Source organism: Streptopelia decaocto (assembly GCF_964273445.1).
Source record: "Streptopelia decaocto genome assembly, chromosome: 3".
Taxonomy (NCBI): Eukaryota; Metazoa; Chordata; class Aves; order Columbiformes; family Columbidae; genus Streptopelia; species Streptopelia decaocto.
In genome coordinates, this window is record NC_138656.1 from 117623785 (window position 1) to 117651646 (window position 27862).

The 27862-nt window shown below is 47.3% G+C and overlaps 1 protein-coding gene across 2 annotated transcripts; it reads right to left on the reverse strand.

Moving 5' to 3' along the window:
* Positions 1 to 10: 10 nt before the first annotated feature.
* On the reverse strand, positions 11 to 27862 carry GATA4 (GATA binding protein 4; the record flags this gene model as incomplete). 2 transcript variants are annotated; one of them, XM_082049515.1, is made up of 6 exons in its annotated part: positions 11 to 193; positions 1538 to 1683; positions 1952 to 2039; positions 3215 to 3340; positions 6947 to 7113; positions 27337 to 27862. In XM_082049515.1, 6 exons carry the CDS (start codon positions 27860 to 27862, stop codon positions 11 to 13), a joined length of 1236 nt encoding a protein of 411 aa, XP_081905641.1. The 2 variants fall into 2 exon arrangements, with proteins under 2 accessions (XP_081905641.1, XP_081905640.1); XM_082049514.1 differs by having other exon boundaries at positions 6947 to 7116.

The following is a 27862-nucleotide window of genomic DNA, read 5'->3' on the forward strand; positions in this document are numbered from 1 at the left end:
GAAGACCAGCTTATGCAGTTATGATGTCCCCATGGTTTTCAGCTAACACCAGGCTGTTCCAGGAGTCCTGTTTGGAGCTGGTTTGGGGAGACTGGCTGATCGCTGACTGGTAAGCCTGCGGTGAAAGCTTCAGAGCTGAAATCGCAGGGTGAATAGATGATCCATGGCTGGACACGGCAGAGACTGAGAATGCCTATGGATAAAGGAAGATCCTGTGAACAAAGCTTCAAAACATAGTGGACCATATGAATCCCTTTATGGGGGGCTGGTGCTATTGCAATAACACATCTGTGGGCTTGCTGTGGAGCTCCAGATCGCAGCTCATGCATGATCATAGAATCACAGAATCACTTCAGTTGGAAGAGACCCTTAATATCATCGAGTCCAACCATAACGTAAATCTAGCACTAAACTATGTCCCTGAGAACCTCATCTCCATGTCTGGTCAACCCCTTCAGGGATGGTGACTCCAGCACTGCCCTGGGCAGCCTGTTCCAATGCCCCACAGCCCTTTGGGGAAGAAATTGTTCCCCAGATCCAACCTCAACCTCCCCTGGCGCAACTTGAGGCCGTTTCCTCTGCTCCTGGCGCTTGTTCCTGGGGAGCAGAGCCCGACCCCCCCTGGCTCCAAGCTCCTTTCAGGCAGTTCAGAGATCAGAAGGTCTCCCCTCAGCTCCTGTTCTCCAGCTGAAGCCCCCAGGTCCCTCAACCGCTCCTCATAAGACCTGGCTCTTTCCATCTTGTTCCAGACCCTGTTCTTTCCTCTAATTGCATGTGGGACAACTTGTTCCCTTCTAAATGTCAGAAATGATCATTTTACCTCCGGAGGCTTGAGATTTCTTTGTCCTCATGCTCTCCTAGCTTACAAATTCTTCCAGGAAGAAATTTTTCCTGATATCCAATCTAAACCTCCCCTGGCACAACTTAGGTCCATTTCTTCTCTTCCTGTCACTTGTGATTTGGGAAAGGAGACCAACACCCTCCGTGCTACAACCTCCTTTCAGGTGGTTATGGCACAGAACACACCACTTCATCCTGCAGCTCTCTGCCATCATGCTGCCTTGCTTTACCTTTGCAGGGATTCAACTCAGATTTGGACTGTGTGAGTTTATTCTCCTCACGCTGCATTTCTCATATGGCTCAACACACAGCCAGAGAAAGTAGGGTAATATTGCCAAGTTATCCTTGCTTGAGACAAATAAAATCAAGTCATAAAAAGGAAATGTTCATTTTCTTCCTATGGGGCCTATATAGCTGTCCAGCCAGAAAGAATTTTGTGTTTTCAACCAAGCTGCTACTTCTTATTGTCCATTCAGAATAGCTACACGTCATTAAAAAGCCATATAGTGCTGTAGACATGGTGACAAGAATGTGGGGTTTTGCAGCATCCCAGAGGACAGATTTCTTACTGTGAACTCCTAGACCCCTGGGTTGAAAAGAGGCAGCCTCTTCCCACAGAGAGTTTGAGGATGTTCTCACTGCATCTACCGTCTTAGCTCTCATTTTTGTCCCACTGCCAGCATCTCCCCCCCTGTACCTGAGAAATTGGGCTGGGGTGCCCATAATGAGATGAGAGCCCAGGTTCTGTTTTTATGGGGCGCATTTCCTCGGTGGTCGTGGCGCTGCTGCTGCTGCTGCTGGCAGAGCTGGTGGTCGGGGTAAGACTCTCGCTGTTGGATGGACCTTTGAGAAAGCAAATGGTAAACCAGGCTCTTTACAAAGATCTTTCAGTGCGGAGCTGTGCCCACCCACAGAAAGTTAGTACAGGTAAAAATTAAAAAAATAAATCACCAAAATTGCTTTGCTACTGCTGAAAGGCATTCAGACATCCCTTATTTTTGAAGAATCAGCCTGTTTTGTGGCTGGGTGTCAGACTCGCAGGACACAATGATCAGGAACACAAGTGCACACGCATGTGCACATACAATAAACTCCTTCATTCAACGCTTACCTGCCGGTGTCTTTGTTTTGCTAAGGTTCTTTGGCTTGCGCTTCCTTGTCTGAATACCCTCTTTTCTCATTGCTAAAGGCCTTGGAACCTACAGAACCAAATATAAAAGCACATTAGTTTCTGGCCATGAGGTCATCTAGGAGAACATGATTCCAGCTCAACCTCGTAGGCCCCACAAAAGCCAGCTGATTTAATTCAAAGCAACAAAATGGAGCCCAAAGTCATTGATCAACATTGTTGTGTGAAGAGATATTTCAAAGCTACAAGATATGCATCCAAATGGGAATATATTGGATTTTCACATCATAGGTAGAAAGTGTTTTAAGGCCAGAAGGGAATAACAGCTCATGTGATTTACTTTCCTGTTTAGGACAAAGTAAGTCTTTCAGAGAAGATGTTTTTCTGGCTAATACCTGCTTTCTGGAAAGGTACCAAGTCTATGTGGGGAGACCTCCCTTAGGAGCTGATCCCACTGAGGTAGTTACCCTCATGGTCAGAAACACTGGGATTTCTAGGAATAATTTGTTGGGTTAGGTAAGACTTCCCCTCATCCACCTGGTCTTCAAGCTTTGACCTGTCCCTCGTGAATGCTCTTCCATCTATGCTGAAGCTCTGGACATCTTTGAGAGCATGGATGTGTATAAAAAACATGGGAGTAGCAATGAGAAGTGGAACTGGGGCTTGCTATTAACCAGTTTCCAGGGTGTTGAATGCTTTGCTTCTACCACAGGGGTGGCCCCATTGCCACTGACTGATGGGACAAGGACTGGAGATTTGCATCCCCAAAGTGCCTTGAAGTCCTGCTACATCTTGGACCCCAACTGGACTCTTCTAGATGTATCAGAAATGACACAGATTCATGAAGCACCCACTGGCAGGAGAAGGCAAATGTGCAAGAAAAGTCATTGGTTGCTCCCGTGACAAGTCTACAACCAAGTCTTGGCTGGAATCTGACACCCCGTGTGAGGGAACTCAGTTCTGACTCAGATTTCTCGCCAAAGTGCCTGAATTTAGGTGGGAAGAATCTGGGCCGAGTTTTGTGGGGTTTCAAGACTTGGATTCCAAGGGCAGCTAATTACTATGTGAGAAATTCCCTGTGTGCATCACCCCTTGGCAATAAAACCATTATATAATGTTGAGGGGGACTAAATCCCAGAGGAAAAACAGCTCCAGGAGAGCAAAGAGTTGTGCAATGAGCCCAATCCCCAACTTGGTGCTATCGATACCCTCCCCACGTAGAGCAGAGATCAGTGAAGACGTTACCCCATGGAGCTTCATGTAGAGTCCGCAGGCGTTGCAGACGGGCTCTCCCTCAGCGTTTCTGCGCCAGAGTGTGGTGGTCGTTGTGTGGCAGTTGGCACAAGAGAGGCCAACGCGGCGGGAAGCCGACTGTGAGAAAAAACAGAAGGAGAAAACATGTCAGCCCTCCACTGCTACCAGCAGCAGCATCAGATCCCAACAAGCTTGCTGCACCACACCTCAGGTTTTCTTCTCCTGCCCAACTTCTCGCAACAAGGCCAAGTGCAAGGTCCTGCACCTGGGTTGGGGCAGCCCTCGGTATCAGCACAAGCTGGGGATGGAGGGATGGAGAGCAGCCCCCAGGAGAAGGATTTGGGGTGCTGGGGGGTGAAAGATTGGACATGAGCCGGCAATGTGCACTTGCAGACCAGAAGGTCAATTGTATCTTGGGCTGCATCACAAGGAGTGTGAGCAGCAGGTGGAGGGAGGTGATTCTGCCCCTCTGCTCCACTCTGGTGAGACCCCCCTGCAGTGCTGGTCCAGCTCTGGGTCCTCAGCACAGGACACACATGGACCTGCTGGAGAGGGGCCAGAGGAGCCCCAGAAATGATCCGAGGCTGGAACAGCTCTGCTGGGAGGACAGGCTGAGAGAGTTGGGCTGTTCAGCTGGAGAAGAGAAGCTCCAGGGAGACCTTAGTGCGGCCTTTCCATACTTGAAAGGGGCTGATAAGAAAGATGGGGACAGACTTTTTAGCAGGGCCTGTTGTGATAGGACAAGGGTGATGGTTTTAAACTAAAGGAGGGGAGATTCAGGCCAGACATGAAGAAGAAACTGTTTGTGCTGAGGGTGGTGAGAGCCTGTCCCAGGTTGGGCAGAGAGGTGGTGGCTGAACCATCCCTGGAGACATCCCAGGCCAGGCTGGACGGGGCTCTGAGCAACCTGAGCTGGTGGAGATGTCCCTGCTCATGGCAGGGGTGGCACTGGGGGAGCTGTGAAGGTCTCTTCCAGCCCAGACTATTCTATGATTTCTCTGCTTTTTTCTCGTCTCGCCTTGATGCACTGAATATCACAACTGCCTTTTTCTTCCCTTCTGGCCTTCTAGCTTCTGCGTTTTAGCTTCTGGCCTTTTAGCTTCTGCCTTTCCACTGCCTTCTGCCTGCCAGTGATGCACAGACATCTCAGCTGTTGTGGGGCATCTCAGATGGTGCCAGACACACCACCTGAACAGAGTTCCACATCTCCAGCAGGTCTGGTAGCAGTTAAAGACCCACTGCATGTGCAGACACCCACGCTGAGGTGTCTGGATCTCAGACAGTCCTGCCCTTTCAGGCTCCCAAGCCCTTCACCTTCCAAGCACCATGGCATATCCCAAGAAGACATTACCAATGCCATGAACGTTACATACTCCTTGCTGGCTTTGAGGCTTGAGGGGGACATAAGAAAAAGAGTGCTTCCAGCAGCATCATCTTCTTAAAGAGAGATAGTTAATAGGAATCCCCACTAATGAAACCTTGCAGGGAATAGGCCTTTTGAATTTAATTTTCTGGCTGAACTGGTTTAGCTGGGCTCAAAAGGTCACAGTAGGAAGACAATGAGCTTGAAACCATATAAAATGCCTGGAAGCAGAGTTGGAGATGGGGGAAGAAAAAGTCACATTCTCTGTACCTGCCTGACTCTTCCCAGCATCCTTCAAAGCTCAGGTTTTACGAGGCTGAGGATAAAGTCTAGATGGGTAGGGGTCAAATTCCCTCTTTGCTTGCTGATAAACTGGGGACTGAACAGAAGTGCCAGAGATATGTGAAGATGTCTGAAGAGGAGGAAATCTGGTGGTCTTGGACATCTACCCAGCTCTGCAAACCTGAACAGCTGTGCGATGGGGTGAAAGCCAGGGAGATGAGGACTTGGCATCTACCAGGGATTTCCTTTGTGATCCTTGCCACAGCTTTTTCTTTGCATCTTCCCCCTCATTATAAAACAGGATCAGTTACTCTACGGCAGCAGGACAATTAAAAGTGAAATTCAAGTACTTCTTAAAGGCTTGGAAAAGTGTGAACCCCTTTGGTGCGGAGAAACAAAACACTGCTTTAGTTGTAACCTCAACATGTATTAGCTTCAATCATCAGCCTTTGCAAGTGGACCGAGAGTTTAAAAGAGATCTTGCAGCAAAGGCAAAGATCTCCCTTCACAGAGCCCTCTGGCATATCTCAGTCTCCAAAAAAAGGGTTACACAGTGACAGATTAAACCAAATTAATTGTGCTGAATGTATTTGTTCAGGTCAACCAATTATCATTACTTTAGCCACACCCCTACATTGCAACCTTAGGCATGTCCTCCTTTTCTTCACAGAATTTCTCTTCCAGAAGGAAAAGCAGAAATTTGGCCACTCTTGCAAGATTTCCAGATTGCCAGCTGCCCAGCCAAGTGACAAAAGTGCATATATGGGTACGCACAGCTCATGCATTTATATTTCTCATAGGGTTTTCCAAGCCTCACCCCAAGGCTGTGCAGAGTTAAAAGCCTGCATTGCTGCTTGCTCCAAAGGACCAACCCTGGTACCCAATGGGCCATTCCTGACTGCACAGATGTGCCCGAGTCTAACATAGAATCATAGAGCCATAGAATCATTTTGATTGGAAGAGAACCTCAAGATCATCAAATCCAACCATTAACCTCACACTGTTGCTAAACCATGCCCATAAGAACCTTACATATGCATCTTTTAAACCTCTCCATGGATGGTGACTCCACCACTGCCCTGGGCAGCCTGTTCCAATGCCTGACAGCCCTTTCCAGGAAGAAATTTTTCCTGATATCCAATCTAAACCTCTCCTGGCGCACATTGAGGCCATTTCCTCTTGTCCTACGCATGTAGACCCATAAACGAATGAGGACCAGGGCCTGGGTGCCAGGGTGAGAGCACTGCGGTGTCTAGGAGGGGGTTTTCACAAGAGGGCGCTGGGTGGCTGTGGCTGGTGGCAGCCCTCAATCTGCCAGTGTCATTTTCGACACTTGCAGGGGATGTCTGGGTTTGAGCACAGACAGGTCTGGGTGAAGCAAAGGGCAGGGCAGGTTTGGGATGGAGCCTCATGGAAATATGGCCCTGAGGAATGTCTTGCTGAGTTCTTGTTGTCTAGGGTCATGATGGTCTTGTGTCTTTGGGGCACAAACTGCAGAGATCTTCCCAAAACCCCTCGGCAAAATGGACAGGGACAGGCAGGATATCAACACTGAGATGTTCTCACCCAGCAGCTTCCTCATCCATACCCATCCTGATCCCACAGGCTTCAGGATGCCCTGGCCTGTCCCACAAGTTCACCCAACAGAGCCAGGAGCAGGGTATCCAGAAAAGGTGGCCAGTCACCATGAAATGACCAGTGAATAAGGACCCTGAAGGTAAAGAGAAGATGGACTGGTGGTTTGGTGGAGCTGCAAAGTGTTTCTATTCATCCCAATATGCCTACAGGAGTGCTAAAGCAAAGAGTGGCTTTTGCTAAACCAAAACCGTGGTACTGCCCTTCCACTGCCTGGCCTGCATGTCTTTTCAGAACTAATCTGGACAATACATGGTGTTGGAGCACACAAAGAACAAGATAACCTGTCTTATTTTGGAAATCTGGATCAAAACCACTTAGTTTTGGGCACATGGGGACCCAAGGAGTTGAAACATCCCTGGCATCCCCACATAGGTGAGGGCTTTTTGGCTCATCCTTGCCTGCAGCCTTGCTCCACGTGCGTTGTTGTGATCTTGACTTACCAGCCTCCTCTGAGGTTTGAACAAGGGCCGGTTGATGCCATTCATCTTGTGGTAGAGCCCGCAGGCGTTGCAGAGGTAGTGCCCCGTGCCGTCTCTCCTCCAGAGCGGGGTGGACATGGCCCCACAGTTGACACATTCTCGCCCCTCTGAGTAATCGTCAAAAAATTCTGCTGCCATGATGGGAGAGAAGGGAAAAGACTTGATTAATTAGGCAGCCGTACATTTAATTTCTGGCCTGGTTCTCAATATTTGAGCCCAGAAGTGACATTTTGAGAAATCACCAGCATTCGGATTTTACAGGATGCAAGAAACAGCTTTTCCGTTCTCAAGGAAGCCCCTGGGATTATTGTGAAGAAGAACCCCTTTCCCTGCTATACAGAGTTGGCTGCAGGACTTCTGTGGCAGCAGGGATGTGCTGGGACACAGATACTGGGAGACAGAAATAGAAACCTTCCCTTCTGCTCTGACGTTATCCAGTTTTCGAGGCTGGACATCATCAGGACAAACAGATTGGGGCAGACGAACAGCTGCATTTACAACTGAGACATATTGCCTGCGACCACGGACAAACACAGACCCACAAAGCAGAACTGCCCAGGGGTCCAAGAGCTGCCTGAGCGTCTTTCAGTGGGGCTCAAGCAGGTGAGGGCAGGGAAAGCGCTGCCTGTATGTCCTGCTACCCTGCTACCCAGCCCACGCCAGCTCCCGCCCTGGCCCCTCTGAAGAGGGGAAGATGGCACAAAATTGTGTGCAGTTTTGTGCAATTTTGGGCTCCACAGTAGAAAAAGGATATAAAGCTACAGGAGAGTGTCCAGAAGAGGCTATGAAGTTGGTGAAGGGTTTGGAGGGGAAGCTTCATGAGGAGCAGCTGAAGTCACGGGGTTTGTTCAGCCTGGAGAGGAGGAGACTGAGGGGAGAGCTCATGGTGGCTGCAGCTTCATCACAAGGGGAGCAGGAGGGGCAGGGCTGAGCTCTTATCTCTGGTGACCAGTGACAGAACCCCAGGGAATGTCAGGAAGATGTGCCAGGGGAGGTTCAGGTTGGACATGAGGAAAAGGTTCTTCACCCAGAGGTGCTGGACACTGAACAGGCTCCCCAGGGAGGTGTCACGGCCCCAACCTGACAGTGTTCAAGAAGAGACTGGACAACGTCCTCAGACACATGGTGTGAACTGTGGGGTGTCTTGTGCAGGGACAGGAGTTGGACTCGATGATCCTCGTGGGTCTCTTCCAACTCAGGACATGCTATGATTCTATGAATGGCTGCAGAGAGCCAAGGGGGAGAGATGTTCATGTTCCTTCACCCTGTTCTCTGCACGAGAAGCATCTCCTGAACTGCAAGGATCCACATGTCCAACCCCAGCTCAGGCTGTCAGCTGACAGACATCCTGAGGCATTCATGGGTGTCAGAGACTCAGCTTTTGACACAAAACTCTGTCATGCTTGATGTCACTCTCTAGGGCTTGGTGCATTCACCCACCACATTCCTGGTTCATCCACAATGTTCCTGGTTCACCCTGCACTGGGGACCAGCTGTGTCTGTGATGTGAGGGTGAGGACAACCATACCTCTGGCTGTGACAGGTCCATATCATCTACAAGGTGGCACAGAGGCAAACACCTCGACTGCATTATAATTTGGAAAGATACAGGTCAGCTCACCCTTGGATACAATGCTTTCAAGAAGCCAAGAAATTCACCTAATAAAATATAAACATCAGCTATAGGTCTTGCTGTGATGTAAATTATAGCTGCATCTGGCTGGCGTGGCCCTTCAAAGTGTGTGTTCCTGATGGTAAAATAATTAGTAGAGATAAAGGAAATGACAAATTACAGCAAAGGGCTCCATTACTTAGCATAGGCTGGGAATAAACCAGGCTGTGGAAAAAAATCCCAACATGCTGCAGCGCACAGGAGATGTTTGGAGGACAGTAAGAACTTTGCATCAGGACCTTTAACCATTATAAACAAGCATAACATTAACTTTTAAAACATTATCATGCATCTCACTATGTTTTCTGCTTGTCCACCTGCTTTTTATACAAGTATCTCAGCTTTCTGCTGGAAAACAATAGTTCCCTATAGAGCAAACCAACAAAATTTAGCTTCTTGCCACTCTATGCCTCAATCCTGTGTGGATTCTCTGATAGCTAATAAGGGTTATGTTCAAACATCGGCCTCATTTTCTCTTTTCTCCAGAATATTTTTGGAAAATCTGCAGGAAACTACATAACCCTGAAAGAGACAAAGGATTAAAAAAACTACTAAAGTGGCGCCAGTAAACAGAGACAAAAAGATTCACGTGAACCTAATTCTCTTTAGAAAAGCAGGCTAAAAATGGCAAGAGATTACATTGTGTGGCCATGGGGAAATACTAGAAAACAGTGAATGAATGTACCCAAGGGGCTCTGGAGCCAGCAAAGAAGGAATCCAGCATCTTCTCAGCAGCTTAGGGAAATCTCATTACCTTTGAGCAATTCTGGTGGTTTAGGAAAGATGAGAATCCCTCCAGGTGTTTTTTGTACACGTGGATTCAGTGATACCGTAACCATAAAGCCTCACTTTCCCCTTTAAAATCACCATTGAATCACAGCCAAAATCTAGATCAAATAAACTCCCTTTGAAAAGAGAAGGGATTGGAACAGCTGGTCAGGAAAGAACTCATTTCCTTGAAAAATCTCAAGAAAAGAAAACATTTCACTATATTTTTTTTTTCATCTTAGAAGTTGTTGAGGTTTTTGATTATCACTTTTCAAAGAAAAAGCCAAATTATTTTCACAGTGATTTTTGTCCTATGAGAAAATCCCTTTCTTTTTGAAAATAACTCAGTACAAATCTGTTGACATAATCCAGGGAGAATTTAGCAGAGCAGAGGTAGTCCAAAGGTAACCATTAAAACTCTTGACCAATTTGAGTTGTGTCTGTGACTAATTACAAAATACCAGCTTTCCTGGAGATTTTCCCACCGGAGAGCCAAAATCTAAAAGTTTTCAATCAAAGGAAAAGTAGAAAATTCCCAACAGTCCCTCAGAATTGTGAAGAGTTGGACTAGCTCTTGAATAAGAAGGTCCATCAAAGTGGGTGTGATAAGAAGATGTGTCAAGTATAATTCTGGTTTTAGAAAAAACAAACAAGCAAACAAACAGTAGATGTGGAGTTGAAACCAGACAAATGGCAAATCTATTCTTTTCTGACAAAAAGCAAATTTTCTGCTGAATCTGGAGTGTTATTTCCTAAGAGTTTGTGTGACATCCAGCTCCACCATCCACATTATTTTCCCTGTTGGTTTGTAGTCAGACACCACTACAAAGCAGTCTTGAGATCTCTGCTTTTTCATCCCTATTTGTTTGAGCTGTATTCTTCACTACTTGCTTGGTGGTTTGGGATTTATTTTTTAGGTTTCCATGGGATTTGGAATGGAGCTTCTCTCTTGAGGGACTTTCACTGGTTTTAAGTTTCCAAAAATCCTCTTCTGCTTCTGTATTAACGGCATTTGTGTGATTTCCCCCTCTCAGCTGCAGACAAAGGAGATCCTTGCGAGCGTTAATAAGCAGGAATTACTGGTGCTGGAGATGGGGAAGGACCAGACTTTGTTCCCAGGGCACACCGAGGTTCCACGCAATGGGTGGCTCCCCCTAATCGCAGCCCTCGTGGGGCAATATCAGATGGGTGCGTCCCCTGCGTGCACCAGCCAGTGCTGACTCGGAAGATGACATCTAACAGTGCAACCTCATTAAAACCATCCCTGGAGCCCCGTCAGAGCGGAGGGAGCTCCTTGACCTCGAGACATCTCACCTGGAGGAAAAAAATCCTCTCCTGCTTCAAAGTGTGTTTGATGATGGCAAAGGACACTTTGCCATCGGGCACTACTGGATGTTGGCTCAGAGAAGACAACGTAGGCGCAGTGTACACCTTCCAGTGAACAAAAGGTCATTTTGACACCGGTGGAGAAGTGGAAGGCAAGGGACTGGATTTCTTTCTATAAGGGGTGCTGTAATTTCCCAATATCACTAAACTCATGAGTGAAGTCACCAAGGGGAGCTTTCTAAGCCAACCTTCTGGCCACGCATCTCAGACAGCCCAGCTGCTCTTGAAAACCAGAGTGTCTGCAAAATAATGAGAAAGTATCACCCGAGAATCATAGAAGCATTTGAGTTACAAGACACCCTCAAGATCATCAAGTCCAACCATTAACCTCCTACTATCACTAAACCATGTTCTAAGAACCTCATCTACACATCTTTTAAACCCCTCCAGGGATGGTGACTCCACCGCTTCCCTGGGCAGCCTGTTCCAATGCCCAACAGCCCTTTCCATGAAGAAATTTTTCCTAATATCCAATCTAAAAAAGAAGTTACAGGCTGTGCAGTTTGACATGGATGGATCTCCAAGAGCTAGGAAACCCAAATGTTCCCAGGGCTCAGGAACCGTGATCCACCAACAGGCTGAGCTATATTAGGCACAGGGGTCACTGGGCTTTGAGTGCAGCGATTGTTTCATTTGCCACTGTAATTAATAATGGGGATTAAGGTGCTGTGAAGCAGCAAAGTGTTTTCTTGGCTTCTGTCTCAGGGTTGGAGCTCTAAATCCTGGCATTATGAGATCCCCTGACACTTATTCCTTGTACTCAGCAGCCGGGAAAGGAAACGTTTATTCAGGCAGCAAATTGCCTGAGCGGCTCCTGGACAGCTCAGAACAATGCGGGGGGAAGGAAAAGCTCCCCCAGTCACACTCAGGGCAATAGTTTCCGTTTTGTGGCACAGGAGCCGCTGCCTGATAATGGAGATTTATGGGTCCATCCGGTGACCTCTGTAATAGCCTTTCTGCTGGAGAGATTTACTCCCTCTCCCAAAGCCAGGTATGGCCAGCACTGGAACAGCGTTGAGGAAAGGGTAACGTGTGCTGATTGGGCTCAGAAGGACACCAGCCCATGGATGGAGTGGCCTCATGTGTGCTGGCTGGTCACATCTTCCTCTTTGAAGGTACAGGTGTCCCAAGTGCCTTTGGCTAGCCCTTATCTTGGATACTATCAGTCTTGGGATCATTCTGTCCTTTTTATGGGTTGGGTCCCTGATGCTGGCTAATGCTAATGATCTTCTACTTAATTCTTCATAAGACTCTGCCTTTAGTCCATGAAGGAGCTTCTCACATGAGAGCAGATCACCAAATCTCACTTAGTGACTTGGCTGGCGGAGAGGATGGTCCAGGTCCTGCCCCTAGACTGGTCATCAGCTTGCTGTATAAAAGGAGGTCTTTCTCCTCTCACACGTACTGTTTATGAGGCCTGCAAGGTCCACAGGGCAGCAAATGTCACTTGTGTCTTGCACAACATTCTCCTAATCTTGGGTGAGGCCTTGAGCATGGTAATGTCAGAAATACTTTCCACAATGGGACATTCAGTTGCCAGGGAGCCAGGAGCAACTCCTAAGTGGGGTCTGCTACAGGTCTGCTATCCAAGCATTCTTGGATATGGCCATCATGGTTCTTAGTCATTGGGAGTGGTCATTCACATTGACCACCAGGTCCATAGAGGTCAACTGGTAAGGACGACGCAGGGCTCAACAGGAAAGCAGATCTGAGCACCACCAGCCAGCCCACACCTACAGGCACTTTTTCCAGCTTGACTAGGACATGACAGCATCTCAGATCAAGGACATGGCCCACCCAAAGTCTGAGTACTTTTGCCTTCCCAACCAGGAGAATCATAGAACAGTTTGGGTTGGAAGGGACCTTCAAAGCTCATCTAGTCCAACCCCTGCCATGAGCAGGGACATCTTCACCAGCTCAGGTTGCTCAGAGCCCCGTCCAGCCTGGCCTGGGATGTCTCCAGGGATGGTTCATCCACCACCTCTCTGCCCAACCTGGGACAGGCTCTCACCACCCTCATTGTAAAAATTTTCTTCCTCATGTCTAAATAGCCTCAGATACCGTCTCACAACCATGTCATCTGGGGATCAGAGGGAGGTTGGTCAGGGCTTGAGTCTGAAGGGTGGCTTCTGCTCCCCACTCTGGGTCCTTCCACCATCTCTGCAAACCTTAGATCTTCTTGCCTGACAGCATGCTCATTCCTAGGTCCAGACCTTCTGGTTTTGTTTGGGCTTTTCTTTAGCAACCCTAAACCTGTTAACATTGGAGAGATCATCTTGAACATGTAAACTTGATGGATCAGGACCCAAAAGAATAATAACAGTAGAAGCGCCTCTGATAGAGGGACTTTGAATCCTGCACAGCCAACTACCAGTTTCTAAGTTTCTGTTCCCAAACCAGCTTCCAGAAGGGGACAAGGAGCCCTTCCTGCACTGGTTTGGATCAGACCCTGCTGCATGAGAAACAAGAACCAGGTTGTCTACCTTCTTCTGCCCTCCAGCCCCTTTCTGCCTTTCACCCCCTCCGGGCAAAGAAGAATGGAAAGAGTCTTCCATTAATACAGCACTGGAGTTTTGTTTATAGCTGGAGGGATATTTAATATCAACATTTCCCCCTGCAGAAGTGTCTTCTCAACCCAGCGAAGCAACTCGGCAAAGGAGAAGCTGTCCTTCAAACACCGCCAGGCACTTACGGGCTCTAAACAGACCCTGAGAGCAGTTTTCCCCGCAGAGAAGCAGTTTCCTAAAACAATTTGTTATGATAAGGGGTGAGAGCCACGGTCCTGTGTATACATGAATTTCTAATGGAGTCTCAGCCACTCACAGCTGAGGCAAAGGACGTTGGCCCCGTGGACACATGGACACTCTGGGATCCCACCCAAGAGAACCTCACCTCCTTCTTCAAGGGGCAGACATGACAGCATGGCAGGGCAAAACAAGATTTACCATTTCCAGGATGGTTTGTCCCCAAATCCCAAGACTATTTCTGTTAAAAAGTGACAGCGTGGAAATACTTCCTATGGTTCAAGCCTTTAGAAGCCGTTTTAATAAATGTTTTACTGCAGCTAGTGGAGCTGAAAGTCACAACTTCTATTTCTTTTGAATGGGTTGAGATGCTGCCGTGAACTGCATGACTCCAGAAGCTGAAGCTTCAAGGGTAAAATCCCACTGAGAAGTTTCTGGTCAGATCACAGCACTTTAAAATGCTGGTTGTTCCAATATCATAGCAGAGCAGGGCTGAACTGGGAAGGAACACAGCAGCGAAAACCAAGGAGAGACAAAAGTAGAAGGGACAGGGAGCAACTGTAAATAAAAGAACCCACTATTTTAGAAACTGATGGGACTTAGACATGGGGAGAGCAGGACAGTGCTTATTTGAATAGCGCCCATCACTGGGTTGGTTGTTGGTGGGAATGTGGCTCCCAGCTCTCCTCTGATCTGGATTGACACAGAGCATCATCTGTGTGATTGCTGATCTGCAGGGCATGTAGAAGGGGGGAAATTCCTCACTGTTAACCAGCAACACAGTTTTGAGCAAAATGCATCATTTGTGAAGCTTCACAAAAAAGGCTTGATGCTGTTTCAGAATGTTTTGGGGTTTATCTGACATGTCTACAGTGGAGAAAATGGTTGGTTGCTCAGTTGGCTGCCCTGACCGAACACCTTTCCCTCGGCAAACCTAAAGAACCAATTTATGGCTTAGGAAAACATTGAATCTACAGTCTGGCTGAGCCACATGCTGCTTTTGAAAAGGCAAAGAAAATCAGTTTTCTCCTTGCTTTGTGAAATGCCACATTGAGACTGTTCTTGTCCAACTCTTCCCAGGCCAAATGTTTCACGTCAAGGCAAAGGGAACATCGTGTCCCTCCCCTGCAAAGCTCCCTCCTCTGCCTGCGGCAAGCCAAGGTCTATGGCACACACCATTGCCAACAGCCAAGAATGCTCTTTTCCTTCATGGATGTGTTTTCCCCAGTTTGAAGGACAGTGGAGGTGGAAGCAGCCAAAGGACCAGCTGACACCATGTGCAAAACGGACATGATGGGAAGGTGGGTCAAACCCTGGGCTGGGATTTGAGGTTAGTCTTGGCCCTGCGATGGGCTTCCCTTGAGCAAGGCTTTTCATCTCCTTGCAATACTGTTCTTCCCTTGAGAGGAGGTCGAAAGGCTCTTCCCTGCTGCAGTGGGGGGGACAAGAGGTCAACTTTCAAAGGCCACAGCCATAGATGTGGAGACAACCAGTGGATGAAAGAAAAGTGTGTGGAAATGGGCTGTACGCCTCTGAAGCAGATTCAGACAATCTGTTACGGGAAGGGACAGGAGATGCTTCTGGGGGGACTGGCCAGTCTGGTTGCTTGAAAAAACATTGACAGGTCTTCAGCACACCAGAGCCACCAGGCCTAAAACATCAAACCCAATGGTTTTACCAGAGCTGAGTGGAGAGACTGTTGACCCACATGCTGAAGTACTGTGTCCCACATCCAACAGGCACAGAGTCTGCTACTAGAGGAGACAGGCATGGGGACAAGGGGTGATGCTTTTAAACTAAAGGAGGGGAGATTCAGGCCAGATATGAGGAAGAAGTTGTATACAGTGAGGGTGATGAGAGCCTGTCCCAGGTTGGCCAGAGAGGTGGTGGATGAACCATCCCTGGAGACATCCCAGGCCAGGCTGGACGGGGCTCTGAGCAACCTGAGCTGGTGAAGATGTCCTTGCTCATGGCAGGGGTTGGACTAGATGAGTTTTGAAGGTCCCTTCCAACCCAAACTATTATATGATTCTATGCAGAGCCCCCTGAGGTGCTTTTGGTTGGAGTAATTGCTGGCCACCCCTTTGATAGCAACCTGGTGTCCTACAGCAACTTCTGCTGACTGTCAAGTTGTGCATGTGTGAAGGTTCAAGGCCTGCTTTCTTTTGCTGCGTTGCAAGTCTGATCCCACCCACCAAAGTGACCTCCCCTTTCTTACTACTACTTACAATTCTTACACTTGTAAATATCTGAGGCTCTTCTGATAAACAGGAGATTCCTCTGCTTATCGGCTGTCCAAATATTTTTTAACAAATCTTAGATTAGCATGGAGAGCCCAGGGAATGGCCATGATGGGGCCATCCACAGCCTGGGGTCTGCTTGGCAGGAGGCACCTGGAAATGGTCTTTCTCTCTTTTGACAAAGGAAAAACAACTACAGTGTTATCCTCCTTGAAATATGTTCCATTTCTAAATGGATATGCCCTGGCTAGACGCTCTTTTTTGATGACTACGAAGGAAGAGTCAGAGAAACACAGAATGTTTTGAGTTGGAAAGGACCTTCAAAGCTCACCCAGTGCCACTCCTGCCATGAGCAGGGACATCTTCACCAGCTCAGGTTGCTCAGAGCCCCGTCCAGCCTGGCCTGGGATGTCTCCAGGGATGATTCATCCACCACCTCTCTGGCCAACCTGGGACAGGCTCTCAACACCCTCATTGTCAACAATTTCTTCCTCATGTCTGGCCTGAATCTCCCCTCCTTTAGTTTAAAACCATCACCCTTTGTCCTATTGCAATGCCATGTTCACACCTGGGTGACTTTGTGACTTGGGCACAGGCAGTGGATCACCTCTGATGTGATGTTCCCACAGGGGACCACAAGCAGGTGTGCTGTGGAGACATGCCAAGCTGCTTCTCCGTGGCTGAGCCGTGGGAACTTGCCTTATGGCTACTGGGTAACTGCTCAACCTTGACCCTGAGCCTGCCTAGCAAGACTCTGTCCACATTCGTATTCTCTGAGACTCCAGTCTACAGTGGTCACACACAAATTACTTTCCAGGGCCCACACCAGGAGGTCAGGCTGTGTCAGGCTGAGATGGTCTGTGCTTGGACCATGCCAGAGACCGTGCTAATGACTGAAGAGAATGGTCTGTTGGGTTCTCATTGTTGCCATCTGGCCGTAGTTTGTCATCAAGCATGACACAGCCTTCACGTGCTCTTGGTTTGCTTGGGCTCATGCAGAGCAGCTGATGATGTGGCACTTAGGGACATGGTTTAGTGGTGGAGTTGGCAGAGTTAAGCTTAGAGTTGGACTCGGTGATCTTAAAGGTCTTTTCCAACCAAAATGTTTCTATGATTCGACACTTCTATGAGGTGAAAGTCCTTAAACTGCAGGAACCCAGTGCTTTGTGGTCATACATCCTAGTGCAGCATCTGTCTGTCTGATGGTGACCATCTGTCTGTCTGCAGAGGTGACTCCCAGCACCCAGGTGGACCAAAGCCAGGGCTGGTTCCGGGCCCAGGGACACTGATGCTGTTTGGGATAATTCCAAAGACACCTGGAGAAGACAGGCAGATGTACAGAGACCACAGAGCCAAGCTCGACTCAGCAGTGGGAGAAGACACATGGGTCAGGAGCAAAAAGTACCCAGAGACGTGGTGGAATTTCCATCCCTGGGCATTTCCAAGCCTCATCCAGGCAAATCCACAGCTGACCTCAGCTACTGCCACTGGTTGTCCTGCTTCAAACAGGAGGCTGGACTAGAGTTTCTTCCAACCTGCATTTCTACAATCCTGCAACTCCAGAAAATCAAAGGTGGTGTTTTGTTGTTGTTGTTATTGTTGTTGTTTTGTTTTGTTTTTGTTTCCCCAGACTGGTGCAGATCAGAAGAAAAGAGATTTATACAAGTCAAATGGGGAAAATCCTACATGTAGGAATACAATTAATTATTATACTTATGATGTGTGTGTATTATACATGGGTATGTATAAATGTGCATATATATAAGTGTATATATATATAAAGGTATATATTTTTATAGAGAGAGACTTATAGCATTTCCTTAAAAATACCATTTTAGCAAGCTAGGAGTCATCTCTAATCAATTCTGTCTGGTTTTGCTATTGGAATTATTATTCTGTAGCCATATACAACACAGCTACATAGAATTGTGTGTACGCACATATATAGAGATAGATAGGTATACACGCACAAATATAAAACACACACAGACGCACATATGCATGTATATAAAAAACCCCACTCACTTTGTATATACAAAACATATATATACCATGTGTAGGAATATATGAAATATATAAAGCATATACTGCTCCACGTGTCTGAGCTCTGAGTGTGACGGCACAAATACTGATTATCCTGTGTGTATTCAACCCCCCACCCCAGTTTTCTTTAGCTCACTAATTTAGACAGGCTCTGACTGCAACCCGGAGGTGTTACACTGATAAATACCACTCAGAGGAGCTACGTCTAAATAAGTTAGTCCAGATCCCAGCCTCCCTGCGGGACACCAGCCAGGGGCAAACAAAAAAGGTGTTTACTACGGTTCATCACATTATAGGGGAGAGTCAGTTTGTCTAACCCCTGGCCCTTCTCTTTTCCTCTTTTATTAGTTATTCTGAACGTTAAGTCAACTCAGCCCCCGAGCAGGGTGGGAGGATGGAGCCGATAAAGCATCTGCAAAGGTCATTTCGCACAGAAACTGCAGCCCAGGCCAATAAAACGGCAGGTACTGAACTTATCAGGGCAGCATATAACTTGCAGTTTTTCTAACTCAATTGATTGGACTTTTTATCTAAAATAACAGGCATTATAAGATAGGCGAAAGTCGAGATAAGGAGGAAAATGGAGTAGGTCTTGAATCAAGATCAGCTCGGGGACAGGTTCAAACTCCCACACCTGCCCTGGAGGAATCAATGAAAGTTTCTTGGCGTCGTCCTCTCGTTTTGAAACGCTGCTGAAGTTGAGTGAACTTTGAGACCGTGGCGTTTATTCTGCGATTATAATTAACCTGCTCACCCGTTGTTATTGATTTCAAGCAAAGGGAGGGAGGTGACAGAGTCTGACTGGGATGTTGGGTTGGGGATAGAAATGGCTGAGCCAGGGAGGCAGAAATGCCTGCCGGGGTGAGACCATTCCCCATCTGGAGGCAAAGGGAAATGGGGTACAAGGGGGATTTCACCCTCCAGCTTATGGTCCTGCTTTTACTGGGATCTGGGAAAGCCCTTGAGGCCAGATCTTCACATCCAGAGGGTCCAGGTAAATCACAGCATAATGGTTTTAAACGAAAGGAGGGAGATTCAGGCCAGACATGAGAAAGAAATTGTTGACAATGAGGGTGATGAGAGCCTGTCCCAGGTTGGCCAGAGAAGTGGTGGATGAACCATCCGTGGAGACATCCCAGGCCAGGCTGGACGGGGCTCTGAACAACCTGAGCTGGTGAAGATGTCCCTGCTCATGGCAGGGGTGGCACTGGGGGAGCTTTGAAGGTCCCTTCCAACCAAAACTATTCTGTGATTCTATGATCTGCCTCACCGAAGCAGTGAAGAACCAAATGTGGGAAGCCCTTGGAGAAAAGCCTCAGTCATACCCAGGATGCAGGGCATCATCCCAGACATGGAGACCGCGAGGAGGTGACATCCCCCAAGCCATCTGCCCCTCTCATGCTCCACATCACCAAGACATGTCTCAACTCAGTGTCCTTCCCAGCAGCCCAGCCCCAAGCAGCCAGCCCCCGGGGCCAGGCCTCCCTTCCCAAAATAACCTCAGACATCTGGGGCCAAACATGTCATTCGGAGGAGTCCTGATGTCTGGAGCTCACCATCTCGCTCATTTTCTACAGCTCCAGCACTGCAGATCCTTAATATTAAATAATGATGGCTCCCTGGCTTGCAAATCCAACAGCCTGCCTTGGAAACTCATAGGAATTTAAATAATAAATATTCAGGTTGTTTGTTGTTTTTTTTTTTTTTTGTCTCTTCTAGAGTTTCAGCATGTAGGAATCAGCGTTTCCCAGCTTTTATCTTGCCCAGAAAAGCTTCTCCTTCCCTTCGTGTAAAACCAGCGCCCTGCTGTACAATAACATGACTTGAAGGGAAACCAAGGCGCATGGAGCCACAACAGCCAGAGACAAGCATAGAATCATAGAATCGTAGAATCATAGAATCATTTCAGTTGGAAGAGACCTTCAGGATCATCGAGTCCAACCATAACCTAACCTAACCTAACTCTAGCACTAAACCCTGTGCCTAAGAACCTTGTCTAAACGCTTTTTAAACCCCTCCAGGGATGGTGACTACACCACTGCCCTGGACAGCCTGTTCCAATGCCCGACAGCCCTTTGCGAGAAGAATTTTTGCCTGAGAAGCAGACAAGAGGGTCACGTCTCCCAAAATGTTTGGAGACGTTTGCAGAATCAAAGGAGACAACTCACTCCCCCGGTCCTCGAGGCCAGAGGACAACCTGGAATTTGCTTATAATATTATAGGTGCAACCAGAGAGCACCGTGCAAGCGGGAGCTGTGAAAACAATTAAAAAGTATATATATAAAAAGGAAGAATTGGCAAAATCTTGCTCTGGGGGAATGGTGTGGTTTCCTCCTTCTCCCTCCAGCTCCAGCTCTGCCCCACTGGGCTTGGTTTTAACCTTTTAGGAGAGCCTGACGGCAACAGCCCTACCCCGGCACCCTGTAAATATGTGACGATGGGGATGGAAACATCAACCGGAGGAAAATGCCTGAGTTCTGGGAAAAAAAACAAGACCAGGCAGCGACGTCCCACGGTGGGACGTCTCCTGAAATGCTCCCCCTGGGCAGACACCGACCTAATTCCCAGGGATTAAGAGGAAACTTTTCCAGGCGGTGATTTTTGCTATCCCAGATTCAGCAGCATCCCGTACCAGTCCCTGCTGGAAACGGGAGATCTGCCCTCACCCCACCTCTGCTGCCACTGGAAAACTTGGGTGTTTTTTCCTTGACTTTCTATGAATTATTTTGTTCTTTCACAAAAAACCCACCCAAGTTTCTGAGTGCGCTCCCAAGGCTGACGCGAGCTGTTCGAGCCCAGCTGGCTCTGATAAGGGAACCACCGGCCTTACAGGTCACTAAAAATAATCTTAAAAAAGCACAAATCCCTTCATCATATAAACCATATAAACATATAAACCAAGAGCCCATTTTTCAGGAAGGAAAAAGAAAAGTTCCACCGATTTTGGGCCTTTACCTCCCCAAGTAAACCTGTAAGTCCCCATATTATTTGTATTTCTTCCTCACAGAAGCTTCTCGCATGGGCCTGATCCTGCGCCAGCCCCAGGCGAAACTCCCTTTGCTTTAGAACAGGGACAGTTTCACCTCTGGACAAGTAAAGTGGGGTTTTTAGGGTTGTATTTTTTTTCATAGCCCATACTGAACCTTTTTTCCAAGACAGGCTGATCTGGATGAAACAGAAGGATTTGCATTAGAAAGACAGAAAAAGGGCAAAAAAACGTGGGAAGGACCCAGCTTTGCCAACCCCAAGTCAGAGGGTGCATCCTACATTTAGGTGTCCACTTAATTAAACAAAAGAAAACCCCTTTGTGCCAGCAAATAACTGAGAAAAAAATAATTACCGAGCGCTTCTTGGAAAATAAAATAATTGTTTTTGCTTTCAGTTGACACTGTCCCAAATTTGGCTTTAGAATCCAGACCTTGCCAAAATCTGAAGACTGAAATATTTCAGCGTTGATGGCGGGGTCAGATCTACGTCCAGCTTGGAAAAATCTGTGCCCAGCAGATGAGAAAATCCAACTCCGGTTTATCGTATTGAAAAAGAAAATCGGCACCGGGCGCCTTGAGGGTTTTTTAAAGGGTGCAATATAGCGGCCTTGAGGAAAAAATGCAAAGAAAAAGAAAACTAATAACATTTCTGCCATACGAGACCTTATGTCGGCATCGCTCGGTGTGGCAGAAACGTGAAGGTTTTCAAAAGAGTCTTTAATTCCACTTGTACCAGCCGCCGCAAAGGCAACGATGATCGAATTATTTTCAAGCGCTGTCACGCACGTGTAAGCACCCGTGTCTAAAGACCTCACTGCTCAGGCATGGCAGATAATTGGGTTTAATTTGTCATTACGGATGTATTTACGGCTTGGAGCGGTCACCGTGACCGATGATGTGGGGAAGACTTGTAAAGGCCAGGGAGATTTTAATATTTTGCCGTAATGCTGCAAAGTTTTTTGCCCCGCGAGGTTTATTGCTTCCCCCCAAAAAATAAAACCTCAATCCAACCTTATAATGAAATTTGCTTCTATAATTCAGCTTAATTTTGGAGGTAAGAGCACGTTCTCATGTATTTCCCTGGTTATTCGAGCAGCATTTCACACTGGGGCACCAAAACCGTATTTACACCTTCCTGCCAGACAGCAGCGTGAATTCGGGATCCATCAACAAAGTGAATATTCGGCATTTCCAACCTCCTTTTCTGCAGCCATAATTACACACATCCCCCCCCAAAAATGCAAACTATATCCCTAACAACCCAACCTTGCCATTATGACCGAGGGATTTTGGCAGCATAATTGCGTTATTTGGTGATTGCACGTCGCGGTAACATGGGGAGAGCGCAGCAAAAAATCTGCATTTCTGCCCTCCTGGCGTGAGCAAAACCAGCCGCTTTAAGCTCAAAATCGGAGCTCTCGCCACAATTCCCCGCCTGGTTTTGCAGGCAGTGGTGAGCCCCAAATGAGAGGCAGACGCTTCGTTAAGTCCTTTTATAATAAAGACACAAAAGCCTCGAAGGACCTGAGACATTCAGCTGCATCCCCTGAATCTCCTCTGCCTTGTGCCTCACAGGAACATCGCCGAGCAGGGGGGAGATCCCCGAATAACCCATTTCTGCACCTCCTTTTCTGTAAGGGAATTGTAGTGAGCGAAGGACACACCGGGAATTTGGGAACAAAACCTCCGAAAGACAATATATTGTATTTTCACCTCTCTTTCCTACGCACGCAAAGCTCTGCGGGGCTGGAGGAGCAGAACTTTCACCCCAAAGCCCTGTGCCGATGAGAAACAAGGTCTCTGCAGATTTTGCAACTACACTATCAAATATTTTTAATTAAATTTTCCTTAAAAATTGTATTTTCCCACCTTTATTTTAACTGCCTTTGCACACAGGGCTGCCGACCTTCAGGCACAAAAACTTGCCCAACTCCCTACGCTGCAGCTTTTTCACCCATTTTGGGATTTGATTTGCCTTTTGGTGCTTTGGTTTTTTTTCTTCTTTGTAAGGTTACCCTTAATTTTTCAGAGCGAGGTGTTTTGCCCATTCAAAATACCCAACCATGTTTGGAATGACTGATTTTGGGGAGCCCCTCTGCCTGCTGAGAAAAGGTTCCTCCATCATCAGAAGAGGACGGAGACAGCAGGATCGGACCCGATTTCCTTTGGGTAACACCGCCTGATAAACGCTCATCTGTTTCCAAGGGTTTTGCCTCTTTCCCCCAAAATTAGGGGATATATACATGGAGAAAGCAAAATAATGGATGTGTCTTAAAAAAAAAAAAAAATGCTGTTATTATTACAGGGACAGAGACGCATGGAGGAGTATAATAATTAATCCTCACTCAATAAAGTCTTGGATTTAGTGCCACTGCCTTAAGTTTTACTGCTTTACAAAAATTCACGAGCATTTATAACATGTTATATACCACACCATGGCTATTCTATGCAGCATATGCATTAGTATTTGGTCATAAAGTGCAGTTTTCAATGAAGTTTTCAATTAATAAGGATGATACAGTGCCCATGATGGTGACTTTTTTAATTATTTGTTATTTTTATGTTATTTATAATTTAAAATAAACTGTCTGGGGATTTGGGGGAGGGGTGTAAAAAAGTTGTGTGTTTGAGCTCGACCTGGTATCTCCTAATTCTGTGGGTTTCATCCTAAATCCCAGACTGGCTGGTGACAATTAAATTAGGCTGGAAAACAGAAGGTGACTTGAAACCTATGGTGGGGACCAAAGGTTTTCCCCCCCGAGGTGAGAAATGCAGCTGCTTTCAAAATGGGGGATGTAGGATCCCGTGCAAAATGCGGACATGTCCTAAGGTCCCTTCCATTCATCCATCCAATGGTCCCTTCCACCCATCCTGTGGTCCCTTCCATCCATCCTGTGTTCCCATCCCTCCCCATCACCCACTGCCCCACAGGGAGATATTGCCTTGTCCTTAGGTTTGTGGGGAAGGTCAGGAGCTGCTTGTGGGGCAGAGGGTTGTGACAAATGCCGATGAGTCACTGGAAATGCCGGGCCCCGGGGGGGATGCTACGGGACAAATCTCTTCGCATCCCTATGGGAAAGCTGAAGATCTGGTTCACAATCTCTCCCCCACCAGCAGTGGAGAAGACGTTTTTCCAAACCCAACGCCTGCTCCAGGCTTTGATCTTCCCAGATGCTGCTGCCATGTTCAAACAGCGAGGAACTCTGACTTATTTAAAACAAAATGTGAGCACCCAGCAGAAATACCCACAGTGACTTGCCCTGATTTACTTGCAACCACTTCAACCACCCTGATGGCACTGCAAAAAAAAACCCTAAACAAAACCCAAACCTCGCTGCTTTTATTTCTTTTTCCTGTTTGTTTTGTTTTGTTTAAAAAAAAGCAAAATTGCAGAGGTTGGGGGTGGCAAACTAGGATCTGACCCCCCCCATCCTCAACCTGGAAACATCCAGGATGCAGAAGCAGCAATGGGCTGGATGCGTTTGGGCTTCTCTGCCGCCCTCCATCCTCGCTCCCCTCTGCCTGGGAGAAGGGGAAAGGGGCAAGCTGCTAATTTTAGGACAGATTTCAAGTGGTTTTTGGCTCTGGCGGGGAAGCCTCCTGAAAGGGGACATTGCAGCGGGTCCTTTTCATGCCTCATTAAGTCAGGAATTCACTGTAACGCCATCCCGGGCAATGCCTGGAGCAAGTTCACGGCCTCGACTGCAGGGTCTGATCCCGCCCTTCGGGGTAATGAAATAATTCACCAAACTGACTCTGAAAAGCTCAAATTTGGCATTTTGAACTCACACTGGTGAGAATTTTTCGAATATTCCCGTGTGATTTATGCACCCACCCTTACCACTTTAGACCACAGAGCTTCACTGGCACATTTCAACCCAGGCCAAAATTCCTCCCATTAGAAAAAAAAAAAATAAGATATTTATTTATTTTTTTTAGTAGAAATAAATATCTTATTGCTTTTTCCGTTTTTTACCATCTTTGTATACAGTTTCCCTAAACTTCTTTCCCCCGTACATTGCTTTACAGCAGGAAAAAATGCCATGCCAAATTGCACAAAGTGCGTCTTTATCTGCAGACCAGCTACACCTGTGTAGATTTGATCTTCATTGTTGAAAAATTATAATAATTAATATTCTAATGATCCCCGGGGGTGCTGTGCAATTAGCACTATCCAAAGGTGGTGGTTCTCCGGGAAGCAAAATCACTGGAGGGAAATGAGAGCGCTGCAAAAATCACTTGATTTATTAAATCGAGTGATTTATTAAATCAAGCCTTGCACAAAGGATTGTGTTTCCACCTTGAGGTTCCACATTGTGCGGAGAATATAAATATCTTTAGACATAAGGAAAGGAATCTGGACTCCACTGTGCCAGTGGCCGCTCGGATGCTGAGCCAGGCTCGGATATGTCTATGATGGGTACCGTCCACAATGGTGTTTTCCACCCACTATATAACAAAAACTCGCCTTCTCCCTGCTCAGAAACCACCAGCCAGGCTTGAAATGCTTCATCTAACCCCCTTGATACCCGCAGCCTGTGCAAAGCATCGTTGAGAAGGGACCCGGCTGGGAACAGCCCAGCTGCCGCGTCCCAATGCGGGGAGAAGAGGGAATGTCTGGATATTAAACCTCTTGAAATCCCCACGGCCATTTTAATCCTGAATTTAAAACTCACCAGCTTTTAGGCAGTTTCTTTCTTTTTTTTTAAAAAAAAAAAATAACAAAAAAATTAGCATATTTTATTTAAACCCAAGGGCCATCTCCACACTCAGGCAGACGTGTAATCAGACCCACGCTAATAAATCCCCCGTGAAGCGACACCGTGAATCCAGCACCCGAATTGGGACCTGGCGATGGAATGGGACTCTCGGCTCCTTCCTCCTTCGTTAGTGACCGCTAATACCTTATGGACTGGCTCAACACATCCTGGCTTCCCGGTGCTTTTTAAGAGCCCAGATAAAAAGCCACTTTTTGCCACCGAAAGACAACACAAACCGCTGCTTAACGCAGGGCTTGAAACCCCCAAATCACTGCGGTCCATCTCCGGCACGTTAAAAACTGCCGGGTATTTCTACAGCTGCAACTCTTCATTTGCGTTAAGTTGGTTTTAAGTTATTTTTACTCCCAAGAAACCTTTTGAGACCACTTCAACAAGGCAACATTTTTTTCCCCAAGAAGAGACGGCACGGTAGTCAAGCACAAATGCGGGTATGTCCTTGTTGGTAATATTCAATCGTTATTTGATTATTTGATTCATCCTGCTTTTTTCCTACACTTTCTACCTTCTCAGGGCTTCCCAAAAACATTGTCTGCTTGGCCAAAACTTTATCCTTAGAGATAAACTCTTCCCTATTTTAAGCAATTTCATAACACCCAAAGAAAAGCAAAAGGCTTTGGCACGGCCAAGCCTTCACCGACGCCCAACTTTTCTTTCTTTAACATCTTAAAATTATGCTAAAGATAAAGCAAATCATGCTAGACACAATGGGAAAATTACCCTCCAAAATTTAGGCCAAAGAACGCAATCTTAAAACCTATCAGCACACAAATTTGAGTAATTTTCTTTGTTAACCCCAATGCCGATAGAAATACCTTCACGGAGAGAAGTCAAGGAGGAAAAAAAGGGTTTATGCAACCGCGATACAAAGATATGTCCCACATTTCTCTCCCCAATTCTCCCTCTTCTGCTGTATAAAATAAAATAGTGATATTTTAGGCCATTCAGGCCAACTTCTGGTTGTAGGACTCAGGGGTACTTAATGAAATTAAAGACTCCAAGATTGGAGCTGAGATATTTTTTTGGAGCAGGAAGACCGTGAAATACATGGTTGAGTCATTCATATGTGCCCGTGAGTTCCCCAAAAGGCATGATAATAAATGCAAACTCATTTATTTTTCTTCTTCATCATGGTATCTCCCCCATCGGCACCAAATTTCCCTTTGCCTTCCCTTTTTCTAGCCTAATCAACCTTTCAAAATTTAAAAAAAAAAAGGCATAAGATGAAACAGCCCAAAGGGAAGATCTGGGCTTCACGGGCCAAACTTTTGATTTCTCCATTTTCCAAATGATTTTCCCCATTTTTACACCTAAAGCGAGCCTGGGAAGGGGGTCCCTGCACATCCCCAGAGCATCGTGGTCCTGCACACCCAACTGCAACCCCTGGATCCCCTTGGAGCTGTTTGTGGAGCCAACAGGCCCTTGCACATCATTTCAGGCCTACCCTAAATTATATATATATGTTGTTTTGGGATTTTTTTTTTGAAACTGTGGTCCTTGAGGACATTTGGAAATGGTGGTTTTGCAGAGGAATTGCGTGTGCACGGGGGTAACCACAGCACCGCGGGGACCCCCGTGTTTGGGAGCAACACCCCGAATATGCCACATTTCTCCCTCCTGCCCTTTGCGCTTCCTCGCCGTACACAAAGAGTGGTGTGTGCACAAAAATTTGGGGAGGACGGCGATGGATTGAAACCCTCCCTCCCCGTTATCCCAACGCTGGCAGCGCTCACCTATGTTGGCGTGGCGGGCGGCTGCGGGCGTCCCTCGGCTCTGCAGGTTGTGCAGCATGGGGCTGTCGAAGGGGGAAGAAGTCCAAGTCGTGGCCATTTCGGGGCTCATATAAGCTGGGTACGGGCTGGAATAGGAGCTGCCGAAGCCCCTGCCGTACTGCTCCCTCCCGTTGGCAGAAAGGTTCAAGGAGCTGCTATAAGCCGCCGCGGCTTCCCGGGAAGAGGTGGCGGGGATGGGGGTGCTGGTGGAGAAGGAGAACCGAGGTGACACAGGAGGGTGAGAAGATCCGGGGTTGTAAGCGGCGTTTTCGGCTCCGGGTTGCGTCCAGATGGAGTGGCTGGAGACGGGGCTGCCTTGCTGGGAAGAGCCGCTGCTCTGGAGGTAAGGCAGGCTGGGGATCATGGAGGTGACCCTCGTGGTGGGGACGTAGACTGGGGACGCTGCGGCCGCGCTGTGCATGAAGCCACCTGCCCCCTCGTAAGCCGGAGGGCCGGGGTTAGCTGCCATGGCTAAACTCTGGTACAT